The sequence below is a fragment of the Crocodylus porosus genome, unplaced genomic scaffold (assembly GCF_001723895.1).
Source record: "Crocodylus porosus isolate Cpor-Errol unplaced genomic scaffold, CroPor_comp1, whole genome shotgun sequence".
Classification (NCBI taxonomy): Eukaryota; Metazoa; Chordata; order Crocodylia; family Crocodylidae; genus Crocodylus; species Crocodylus porosus.
In genome coordinates, this window is record NW_017728907.1 from 19939970 (window position 1) to 19952924 (window position 12955).

The 12955-nt window shown below is 40.9% G+C and overlaps 1 protein-coding gene across 1 annotated transcript in view; it reads left to right on the top strand.

The window, feature by feature from the left end:
* CEP350 (centrosomal protein 350) overlaps nt 1-12955 on the top strand; it is a 113744-nt gene that overhangs the window by 63044 nt on the left and 37745 nt on the right. The window contains exons 24-30 of the mRNA XM_019530581.1: nt 107-226; nt 1206-1381; nt 2090-2286; nt 3567-3751; nt 5201-5288; nt 6114-6260; nt 10885-11042. Of these exons, the coding sequence (XP_019386126.1) occupies nt 107-226; nt 1206-1381; nt 2090-2286; nt 3567-3751; nt 5201-5288; nt 6114-6260; nt 10885-11042 (1071 nt within the window). The remainder of the gene's footprint in view (nt 1-106; nt 227-1205; nt 1382-2089; nt 2287-3566; nt 3752-5200; nt 5289-6113; nt 6261-10884; nt 11043-12955) is intronic.

The following is a 12955-nucleotide window of genomic DNA, read 5'->3' on the forward strand; positions in this document are numbered from 1 at the left end:
AACAAAGCCGTATTTCTCATAACTGATTTTGTGTGTGTAGGAAGGAAGGGACCTTTTTCTTAGATCTTGCTATTCAAATTCACCCAAAACATTTTCCTTTTCTTAGGAAAAGTGAATCTGTTGCCCCTCCACAGTCTAAAGAGGATACAACTGACTCAAAACAGATGTACTCACCATCATTTGACAGCTACTCAGAATCCTCACGATCCAAGAATCGTGATAGGAGGTAAGAAGAGGCGATGCAATCAATTTGTGTTTTGAATACCTAGTAAAGTATAAACATACGTAAAAATGAATACCATGGGAAACCAGTTTCTACTAGAATTTTAATCTTTTTCCCGAAGAAAAGTTTCTGCCTAATCTTGTCTATAGTTGCAGGTTGGCTTATGTTCCAAAGTTGAAAATATATATTTCTTCTAAAATTCATTTTTCTTTGGTTGTTTTTAAAAGTGATTATTCTGCATATTAATGCTTTTTGACTCCTGCTAAGCCCTTGACTTTAATGAGGTCTAGTAACAATGTATTACACAGTCTGTTAGGTGAAAAATATGTTCTGTGGCTTTGAATTTGTAGTCTCTTAATTTTATTGACCACCCCCTCTTTTGCAACACAAGAATAGAAGCTCTGCAACTGCTTTCTCTATACCATGTGTTGGCAAGGTTTTGCTGTACCAGGAAGCTCTAACGGAACTTAGCTTTGCGCATGGGCTGCTTCTAGCCTGGCCTGCACTGTTGGAGCTGGAGCCAGAGCTATCATTCCTCTCTCCAGTGCTGCCACTGGTGTTTCTCTGTGATGTGCAGGCAGTATTCCCCCTGCTCAAACACCACAGACACCGCCCAGCAGTGGGCTGGATAAAATGTCTCTTGTGTGCTGAATTCAGTCTTTGGGCTGTTAGTTGTTGACCCCTATTCTATACCATTGATCAATTTTTATATTATTTTTATTGTGTCTCCTTTCTAGGATAAATAGTCGCAATCTTTTCAGGTTGATACGAAATTATTTCCATGTTCCTAGTCACACTTTTGATGTCTTCATTTTAAACTGTTTTAATTCTGCTATAGCCTCTCTTGTGATGGAGTGACTAGAATAATATTCATCTTTATTGATTGTGATGTTGATTGTACAATTGTTATGTCTTAATTTTGGTAGCAAAAATAAGCAATATAGTATGTCCTTTAAAAAATGTTTGTTTCTTGGTGAAACAGCAGTAGTAGTAGCCGCCAGGAGAGTCCTTCAGTTCCGTCTTCCAAGGAGAACGAAAAGAAAGAGAAGAAACCCTCCCGGCGTGAAAAGATGACCAGCTCCATTGAAGATCATGCTCCAACTGTTGTGGATGATTCCTTGCGGAGTGATAGTATTCCATCACTACCAGATGAGAAAGGTTTAGGTACATTTTTATTCTTGATAAAGCTGGAAGTAGTTATGGGTAGAAGGGAGATATTGCCCAAGTCTTTAGTGTTTGAAATGAATGAAAGGGGAACATGGATAATAACCGATGAGACCCTGAGTTAAAATAGTGGTGGGGAAAAAGGAATTTCATGATGGAAAGAGAACATTTAAAACTCTCAAGTTAGAGAAAGGGTGATTGACTTCTTAGGTTCTAATTTCTTTTCCAACTATTCTGGGGTGTTCATTTAATGTTAAAGCAGAATACATGCTGTGTGTGCAGGCTGAAGGCCAGATGTTAAGCTAAAATAGCATTTGTACCTTAAACTGTGGAATGGTATGAGACAATCTCAGCTTGGAGTCTTTTTTTTTAGCCAGGTAATACTATTTGTAACAACTCACTCTAATACTATGCTTCATTTATGTCCTGTCAAAAAATGATTGCACAATTATTAAATTTTTACTTTAGGATATTAAGTACAGGTCAAACTACTGTTGTTCTTTTGCCCATCTTTTTTTACCCAGTTTTAGCAGTCATTCCTTGTGGTTGCATTTAAGACCCTTATTTGGCAGAATAAGTCAATATGAATCTCTCTGATATTTCATACTTTTGGGAGGCAAAATCCATTTCAACCTCCCTTTTGAGAGAGTCTTCATTTATGCACACCTAATGATGAAACCTTTTTTCTGATTTCTTACTCAGATTCAGCTTCCATTGCAACAGAATATTCCCTGAAATTTGATGAGTCCATGACAGAAGATGAGATTGAGGAAAAATCTTTCAGATCTTTACTGCCTTCTGAGAGCCATCGCAGGATCAACATGGAGAAGAAGCGAGGTCATCGGGATGATTCTGATGAGGAGGCTTCCCCAGAAAAGACAGCCCTGTCATCTATCAAGGTATATTAAATAAACAGACTATATTAAATTGCAGGCAGTGTTGCAAATGGTGATACATTTCTCCTCCTCCTCCCCTTCTGTTTTAAAAGCAGGGAAGAGCACCAACTGAACTGATAATTGTCTTGCCTTTCTGCTCCTGAATGGTTATTTTATGCCTTGCTGGAGCATGGATTGGTGCAGCAATTATTTAGTGCATATAGAAGTCATAGAGGCCTGTTGGCATCATGACCCAAAATAGCATCTTAGTAACAGTTTGAGCCATAGACCTCGGTGACTAGAAAATAAACCATATGTAACCTATGCAGAATTTGTATGGGAAAGTTAGGAGTATTAATTTCCAGGAACCTCAGAAGGCCAACGGATGAAAAACAAGGCGTAAGTTAGGTACAAAACACTAAAATAAATTTCCAAGTGTCCTGGTAAACAGGTTCCCCTATTGGTAGGAAGGCCACAATAGCTGGTAAAAATTTGATGTGAATTATATAATTTTAAAAAGTTTAGTGATTTGTGGAACTAGGAGGTGTATGTGTAAACATAAGTTGCTTTGATTGATGGCTAAAAGGAGGCTTTGGAACCCTGAATATTTTGTACTGTGTTAGGGACCATATTTTATGCCAGTGCTCTACCTCTCAAATAAATCTTGCTGGCACAGTGCCAGATGTATTGCTGGTGAACAGTAAACCCATAGGAATCTTTTTACTAAGAACTGGAGTTTGCAGTCTCACTATTACAAGTACGAGGTTGTTAGTAGTTATCCTGCCAGGCCCCATCCCCTGCCTGCTCTCCCAAGCCCCCCATGGCTGCCCCACCCTAGCTCCTGGTGCTTTTAAAAAAAAAAAAGAAGCCCCTACTCACTGGGTGCTGCCTGGTGGGGGTTGATCCCTGCTGGCCCACACTGTGGGGGCTCTCATGAGCCCCTGGACCCACCACCCCATTTCCCAGCCCACCCATGGCTGCCCCACCTGCTCCAGCTCCAGCCCTTTAAGGAAAATTTTTTTTCAAGTGGGTGTAAGTAAGATCAATACATGAAAGAAATTTTACGTACTTTGATGTGAGACATTTGTTTTTTTTCTACTGCTAGAGAGATGTTGATGTCTGAGAAGTCTCACTTAATACTAAGTTTAAAAGAAAGAAGTCCTAAGAGAGGGTATTGTAAGAGAAATTTCAAGGAAGGTGGTGATAAAAAGGATATCGGGTTTTATTAAATATTGGTGTCTGACAGTATGCTGCTAATGTACTTTTTGTGAGGATTAATTTATGAATTTCCCACTCCTTTCCAGGAGCTAAGTATGCCATTCTCAGGGGGTCAGGATAGTTTCTCTAAATTCACTATGGAGATGGTGCGACAGTACATGAAAGAAGAGGAAATGCGAGCAGCTCATCAGTCCTCACTGCTCCGCCTCCGAGAAAAAGCTTTGAAAGAGAAGACTAAGGCTGAACTGGCCTGGCTGGAACACCAGAAGAAGTAAGAGAACTCTAAATATATAGTTTTCCTGATGATTACTCCGTTGTGTCAGTGCCTCCCTCTTTTTCTCTCATTCTGTTAAATGTTGATTATAAATTACTCTTCTAACATAAACATCCATGTAAAAGTATTCTAGTATCTTAGGCCCTCTCTACATGTTACACTTAAGGTGATTACCTTAAGCTGTGGCCCAGCTACACATTCAACCTATTAATAGCATGATAAAACAAGCAATAAACTATAATATTAGTCCACAAAAATGTGTAATAATAACTTTGTAGATTTTCTAATCACGCCATTAATTGTGTCGTCAATTTAAGGGGTTTCAGTATAGAGTGCTGTCTGTCTGTCCGTGTCTGTCCCCCCGCCCCCCAAATCTCCTTGGCTGTGGGGCTCACAGCTGGGAGCGCAGAGGAATGCTGCTGCCACTGTGAGCCCTGCACCTCACAAGATTCGGTGGCAACAGCATTCTCTGTGCTGCTGCCACTCAGTGGCAGCAACATTCTTCCCTCTCCCTCCACTGAGACCCCCACATTGTGGACTGCAGGGCCCACAACAGAGGCACCACAGAGAAACACTGCTGCCACTGTGAGCCCCACATCTCATGAGGCTCACAGCATTGGCCATGTTCTCCCCACTGTGGACCCGGCTGCCAATGATGCTTGCAGTGAGGCAGCATTCTTGGTACTGCCCCCACTTTTAGCTCTGCAGCCCCTGTCAGCTGCAGGGTTTGCAGCAGGGGCAGTACAACGAACACTGCCCCTGCTGCAAGTCTTGCCAAGTTCCTTCAGCTCTGGGGTTCATAGCTACAGGCGCTGGTGCAGGGGGAGTCCAGGTTCATGATCCCAATCTCCCTCTGCACTGGTGATTTAAGGCACAATGGGATCTAATGTGTGATTCCACAATCGCACCTCCTGCCATGCACATGTGGCATGACAGAAGGCACAATTGTGTGGATCACACATTAGATCCCATTGCATTTGTAAAGGAGCCCTGAAAACTGTTCTATTAAGCAAGTATGTTTTGCAGTTTGTTAGGTACTGTTAGATGATGAATATCTTGTCCAGACACTAAAATGTAAGATTAAAAATAGCAAAGAGCACATGGAACTAAAAAGCATTACTTCCTGAAACAGTCTTCTTACTCTCAAGTGAAGAGTATGCTTCCTCTACAGAACTTCTGGCCTGGACATAAGAAACAATGTCTAGTACCATCCACATTAGCCTCCTTAATATTTTGTATTTTACAGAAACAAAATGAAGTTTAGGTCTTTAAGAACATAATGTTTCACCAAAGAGAAAGTTCATGTTCAAGTATTGACATGTAAAATGGAGCTACCCTCATCTGCAGTTAAATTTACATAATGGACAAGTACTGGTGTATTTGAAAATGAAAGAAATGGAGGCAATTTTTTCCCTTGCTTTATTCCTTTTGCCAATTTTCTTTCAGACACTTGAGAGACAAAGGAGAGGATGACAAGATGCCTCCCATTCGAAAGAGACAGCGTGGCCTGCTGCTGAAGTTGCAGCAGGAGCAGGTAAATGGTCCTGTTAAGAAAAGATCCATTTTAATCCATTGTTTAATTACTGGACAACTTACACAGTGAGTACTGAATTAGAGACTGTCCACTAGGCTCTTAAGAAGCTCATTGCAACTCACTGGGAGCATCTACACATGCTATTAATGCACCTGAATAAACTCGGGTGCAGTTTGTGCCAGAGTCAACTGCTTCCTGAGTACAGCATCTTCATGTGCACCCAGGACTGCAGCAATCTAAGCCAGGATAGAGAAGCCCTGGCCTGGCAGGGGCCAGGGTAGAGTCAGCCCCAGGCTCCAGGTAGTGGAGGACCTGGCTGGGGCAGGTCTTACAGTGCAGAGCTATGTGTAAGGCAGCACACAGCACTATAGGACCCTCAGGCCCAGTCACAGTCTACATGTGCATTTGAGTGCACATAATTACTCTGCTGTTAGATAGTACTTGTCCTGGACATTACTGTCCAACAGCAGAGTTAATTAGTTTACTACACCCTAATATAGGCACATGTGTAGACTGTGACACTTCACTGAAGAACTAGTTAGTCAACTCTTCAGTAAAATGCATGTGTAGATGCACCTGCTGGTATTTGTGTGCCAGTAGTTTCTAGTTTTGATGCCTTTTTCCAGTTGAGCCTTCTGTTACCAGTATGCAACCACTGGTGGAGTTAGAGGATAATAATCAAACTGAGAATAGCCAAGTAAAATTGATATAGCATAATGCATTAAAACTCATTATGTAGCCCAGCCATGATGGTAGGCTTAGAAATATTGCTTAGAAACATCTGTGATTTAAAATTCTTTTGCTGTATTTCCCCCATACTTAAAGGCAGAAATTAAACGTCTCCAGGAGGCCAACAAGGCAGCTAGGAAGGAGAGACAACTGATTCTGAAGCAACAGGAAGAGATAGAACGAATCTGCCAGACTACCATGAAACTGCAGGAAAAACTGAAGTCTGCAGGGGAAAATAAACTGGTAAGCTGGTGTTAAAGAACTGTTGTCTTTCTATTTAGTATGTTATGCCATTAATAATTGACTCCTTTGTTACAAATTTGCTCTTCTAAAACCTGACCTCATCTCTTGAGGTTTTTCTGCAGCAGATGATGAACAATTCTCAGAAGTGACTTTAGTGACTTGCATGAGAGAGACGCCTTAAATGGTGTGATTTGCAGAAAGGGCTGTTTGCTTGTACTTCGAAAATAAAGTATTTTCACAGTGGCCTCTTAAAAACTGTTTCTTTTCATTTCTTTTTGTTTCTTTTGTTTAGTTTCTTTGGTCACTCTCTCGTTTAACCTGGAAAATCTAAAAGTTTTTTGCTAATTTTTAGAATGCTTTATTCTTGAAATTAAGCAGATTATAAGTATTTAGGAACATAAAATAAGGAGAAATCTTTGTCACAGACAAATACCAGCTACTGCTATTCTTGCATAAAAGATTATACTGGAGAGTGAATATATACCTGGTTACAGTACTGGATTTTTGATGATCACAACAGCAAGGAATTTTCAGTTTGCTTTACCATTCAAAAAAGCATGAAAGTGTGGATGACAAGGTTCTTTGGATAAATCTGACCTCTTTTATTTGACCAACTCAAATAGTTGGAAAAAATTTTTTGCAAGCTTTTGGGTACAAATATACTTCATCAGGCTGAGGAAATGTCTGTAGTTGGTTTGTGCTCTTCCTTTATGTACTAGTAAAGAAGCCAGAGGCCAGCATGCATGCAAGAAAGCCAGTCAGTGAAAATATAAAATGAAGCAGTCAGTGGGTGAGGCACAGGTGGCGGGTCGGGGAGGGAACTAATATAGCTGGTAAATAGTAGAGAGGTTACCTGGGGACTCAGATGTTAGGCAAGTTATAATAAATCCAATGTCTATATTTAGTCTATGATTTTTTGTATCCAGTAAGTCGATGAAGTGGAGTTCATACGTTCGTTTGTGAAACGTGTTTTGTAAATTCCGTTTGAGGATTAGAACTGAGAGTTTGGGGAGAGAGCGGTTTTCTTGTTAGGAATGTGCCTGCACAGGTAATTGGGTATTCCTATCTGATAGTTTTTTGGTGTGCATTCATTAGTGGTGCACAGTTGATGTTTCAGTTCTCCTACATATTTTCCATTAGCGCATTTGATGTACTGGATGAGATGTAGTACGTTTCTGGAGGTGTAGGTGTAAAGATCCAGGGATGGTGATGGTTCTGTTGTGGGGGTGTAGTTATTGTGGGGGTAGTGGAGATACATTGGCTGGTTTAACATTTCTTGTCATGGCATGGTTTGGGTCCATTCAGTGTGTTTTGGGCCATACAGTTTCCCATATAGGTTCCAGGGAGGGATGATGCATCATAACCAGTGGTGTGTGGTTCATGGTGAGGGTTTCCTTCTGTACTGTAGCAATTCTGCATGTGGTATCTGGGTGGCTCTTTCAAAAGCACGATCTGTCTCTGGAGAAGTGTCCTTGATGAGTGAAAGCCTTTTTGAGATTTGTGAGGTAATAATCATGGCTCAGTGCAAATTCAGTGGTATTGAAAGGCTTGGCTGTATATTACAGCTTTCTTGGTGTGTTTAGGGTGATTGATGGTTCTTTGAAGATGCGTCTATTGATCTGTGGGTTTCTTGTATGTGGTGGTCTGTATTTTACCATTCTCAGTAGTGATCACTAAGTGTAAAAAGGAAATGTTGGTGCTGAGGTATTCAGGAGAGAGTCTGATGGAGGGGCGGTGATTGTTGAGTTTCTGAGGAAATCAGTCAGATTGCAGGTTTTCAGTCCAAATGATGAACATGTCATTGATATATCTTAAGTATAGCAACGGTTTGATGACTTAGTCCTTGAGGAAGTCTTCTTCCAGGTGGCTCATAAAAAGGTTGGCATATTGTGGGGCCATTTTGGTGCCTATAGCTGTGCTTGTGCTCTGGAGGTAGAGTTGGTTATTGAAAGTAAAGTTTGTTGTACGTAAGGATGAAGTGTACAAGTTCAGTAATGTCTTTGGACCTGTACTCCGAGTTGTAATCTTGCTCTTGTAGATATGTAAGGCAGGCTTGGATGCTATCCTGGTGTGGGATGTTGGTATATAAGCTGGTAATATGCCAACCTTTTTATGAGCCACCAGAATGAACACGCACCCGAAATCTATCAAAGACAAGAATACCCAGTTAACTGTGCGGGCGCATTTCTCAACAAGGAAAACCACTCTCTCCAATCCTCAAAGAGAATATACAAAACATCTTTCACAGACGAGCCTATGACCTTCACTTCATCAGTCTACTGGATACAAAAAATCATGGACTAAATATAGACATTGAATTTATGATCTACCTAGCATCTGACTCCCCAGGTAACCTCTCTACTATTTACCAGCTATATTCATGTCTGTCCACTGTCCCGTCACCCCCTCCCTCGCCACCTTTCTCACACACTGACTGCCTCATTTTATATCTTCACTGACTGGCTTTCTTGCATGCATACTAGCCTCTGGCTGCTTAACCACTCCATCCAGGAAGACCACAGACCAACTGCAGATGTTTCCTCAGCCTAACAAAGGGTAATTGTACCCCAAAGGTTGCAAAGAAGAATTTTTCCAACTATTTGAGTTGGTCTAATAAAAGATATTGGATTTACCCAAAGAACTTGTCTGCCTATGTCTTTAGCCCAACACAGCTATAGCCTATACCCCTGAAAGTCTGGATTGCATTTGTGTTGGTTGTGAAGAAAAAATAGAATAAATGGTCAGAAATGAAAGCAGGCAACCCATGCTTAAGCTTATGTTAATGAGACAACCTTCTTAGAAGTTGAGGGAAGTAAAATGTCGAATCAAGATTCAATAGAAAGGGACTGGAAGAGAACAAAATTGAATAAAAGAAAAGGCCTGTGGCAGAGGTAGAGGCTTAGAACCAGCAGTGCTGGCCTTGACCCCTGCTCCATCTCCATTGTCATGGCGGTGCACCGCCACCTTCTGTCTGGAACACTCTTGGAGCGCTTAGATTTGGTTGTTTCAGTCAGCATTGTGATCAGCTGCCAAGACAACCAATCAGAGTGCGAACAAAGCATTACACACGGACAGAGTAATGCTTTTAGTATATTAGAATAATATAGAAAGGACCAATTCAGTATTTGGGAGAACATTTTTGTAGCCTTGTTGTTAATGGTCAGTGGAGAACTGTAGTGTCTAGGGGCACTTTAACTAAAGAGGTCATTGCCAGAATTCTTTAAAATAGGTGTAAGGAAGCTACTGAGGTTATTTAATAAGAGGAACCAGTAACTGAAGCTTCTGAAGCACCACTACTATATTTACTCACAGAGCTATCCCTAGGGTACCGCTAATCTGGGTGACTGCCCTAGGCCCTGTGCTTTGGGGGGCCCTGTGGAGTCGGGGCCTGCCTAGAGCTGGCAGCTCGGCCCTGTGCTGCAGAAGAACCACAGAGGACACCCTCTCCCCTCTTTGCAGGGGGTACGATGGTCCTGCACAGTGTTAGGAGGGCCCCACACAGGCTGATTTGCTCCAGGCCCCACAACCCCCTTAGGGTCGGCTCCATTTACTCACATGCCACATGCACTCTTTTCCCAAAACTTAACCTTCCAAAATTGGGTACGTATCTTAAGCAGAAAAGCTGATTTTCTGGCAGGCAAATGCAGGGAGCAGATCTGGGGAGGAGGGGTCCAGTGGTGCAGTTACACCCCACTTTGATTCCTTTTCCAGAGTTTAAAACTAACTGCCCAGCAGCAGCTGTGGCATGTCTATTTAGGACATGCCACAGCTGAAGGAGTCAGTTGACTGCATGGCTCATTGTAACCTACCTGATTGCTGCTAATTGCTCTTCACTCACACTTGTTAATGATTGTGTCCTTTTTTAATGGTTTTCTTGTCCCACTAATCATGATATTGTTTCTGCAGCTATTTTATTGTCTGTTGGCTACTCTGTTTTTCCACTCCCGTTTAACAGCACTTTCAGACTGTTTGTTTGCAACTTTTTTTCAAAATCCTAGATCTGCCCATGGAGTCCAGTCTTCAGCAACACTTAATTTCAGCTTTTAGCTGAGCAGCCAAGAAGCTGATGACCAGTTCAGCTATGAATGAGTTAAACCTGTAACTTTTACCTGAATAGGAAAGGGAGGGTGAGACGGACAGATTAGGCTCTGTCCGTGCTGTATGTGGCCATAACTCTGGAAAAATTGTCTTTTTTTCCTCATTCTATTTCTTTTTACCAAAATCAAGGTGTCTCTCTTATGTTGTGGTATGTAGCAGACAGAAAAATACTGTGGATTGATGTTGGGTATCTGGCAATTAAAGAATAAATGAATTCAGTGAAACACTTCAAAAGATTGAACAAGTACATTGAATTTTGTCTTTTGTTTATTTGTTCACTTTAATCAGTGTCGCCTGTGGGCTTACTCTCTAGATTATTCTGAAATTACTACAATTTAAACACAAATTTTAAGCTGCTGGAATCCAAGGATCAAACTTGGATATAGCAGTGCAGTAACAATTGATTATTTAGATTTCCCCTTAGGTTGGGGGAAGGAGGAAAGTTGATCAGTATTCAAAGTTATTTTCTTGATCACCCAAGGCCTGGACAACTGTTCTTAATTTTTATTTAATGCTTGTATTGCAGGAGTTGTGTAGTGAAGACGATATAAAGCAGAGCAATGCTTCCAGCCCACTTCCAACCGACACAGAAACCCGTAGCCCTTCCCCTATCTCCATCTCCAGTAGTGAGACTAGTAGCATTATGCAGAAGCTCAAGAAAATGCGCAGCCGAATGGATGAAAAGTAACTATTTCTTGTTTGTTTGTTGTAGTTTACTAAAACCAGTAGGAGTAGATAAATTGTCTGGCATTAAAAGCAGTCGATGACACTGCTCAGTTTGTTCCCCCTTTAACCACAGTTACACTTAATTTTAAATGACCATGATGTCGTTTCATTTGAGGAGCTGATATGAAATTCATTCCAAAAGCATGCTTAAAGAAAGAGCCTCCTGTATTTCAGTTCAGTTGGGTCTCTTCTAAGACCACTGATGCACAGTGTCTGTATCCTTTCTGTGCCTCACCTTTCCTTTAGAAGAGAATTTTTTTAGCAATGGTGCTTTTTTGAACAATAAACAAGTCACCACTGTTAATAGCTTTTATATAAAATTGCTTGTTAACTGGTTAGGTCAGTTAAACTTCATTCCAAATAATGCAGCATTTGTTCTAATTTTTCTTCTGTTTGTCATCATCCCAGAATGATAGGAGAAAAAGTAAAAAAATAAAGTATTGCATGTTCTGCAACAAGATGCTTATGATTGATCAGGGTGCTGGCCATTTGAAATTCCACTGGTAGAATATCCCCTTCAATGTTAATTGTTCAGATACCATGGGGATGAGAGCTCTGGCAGTATAGCAAGGGAGGTCTGTATAAGTACTCAGCGCTGCAGGAAAAAGCTTGATACTTGGCCATTTTAATTGCACAGACTTTATCTGTTATAGCGTAAGTCAGACAAAAAGCGGTTGTGATCCTTTGAGTGCCCTGTGTTCCCTGTTTAGTTTTCTTTTTGAAGGTACAAATGCCATTTAGAGCTCTGGAGCCACTGTGACTTCAAAACAGTAAGGAAACATTTTCTCTACGTCTGAAACCAATCATGCTACTTTTATTCAGACCCCCCGAATAAAAGTAGATTCCTGTTATAAATATTTACCAACATTGTTTAATGCCTTAAAAATGGGAGAGCCCTTGTTTATAGACAAAGCTGTGTTTCAGTTTTCAAAAAGCAAATAATATTTGCCGGATCCTACTTTCTCATCAAAATAAGGGGTCTTTGTTCACCATGAAGAGTTAACCGGTGAATCAGATGAAATATCAAAAACATGGCAGATGCCAGAATTCAGAATTGATTGTATAAACTTTTCAAACATAGTAGAGCAGTCACTTTCTCTTGTCACTTGCTCTAAGGAATAAGAAATAGAAATTGGTATTGGGGGAGGGTGTGTGTGTGTGTGTGTGGTCTAATGTATGTGTTCCACATTCATTACTTTTTTCTTTTTTCTTCAGTTGTATGTGTTTGGTAAATGTTAATTTAAGGGGAGAGGAGGTGGGACTTTGTTCAAATATGAAAAGATCCCTAGAACCGTGGTTCTCAACTTTTTGGATCCTGTGACCTAATTAAGAACTGATCTGCATGATCAAAAGTTGGAAGTACCATACTAAAGCTGTCATAGCCCATTGCTATTTTGGTGCAAGGCAGTACTGTGCATAAGTACCCAAACCTAGCACTATACTGTGCTGCGTCCTTAACCAGAATAAGGAAGGCTGAATTGGAACATCACTAAACCTTGTCTAATTTGCTGTGCCTCTTAGAGATCAGTAAGTTGATATACTGCTTCTTGTTCAGAAGGTAAAACTCAGCATAGTGGCTTAAAATGCTGCCTGGTGCTGTGTTGGCATGCATTGTGGGGGGGTCAGCTGACCACTCTAGCTTCACAGCCATCCTTATGGCCTACTGACGGACTGCAGTCTTCTGGTTGAAAGCCACTGCTCTGAAAGGTTATCTTTTGTCAAGCTGATTATTTTTTTCATACTTGATGTTTTAATAGATGGCCCTGAAATTGGGTGCTTAGTCATTTAAAAAAAATAGAACAGCAGTGTAGACTTCAGTGGCTTTATTTTGGAGGACATGCACTTAGGACGTCAAAAAAGAAGTAATCAGA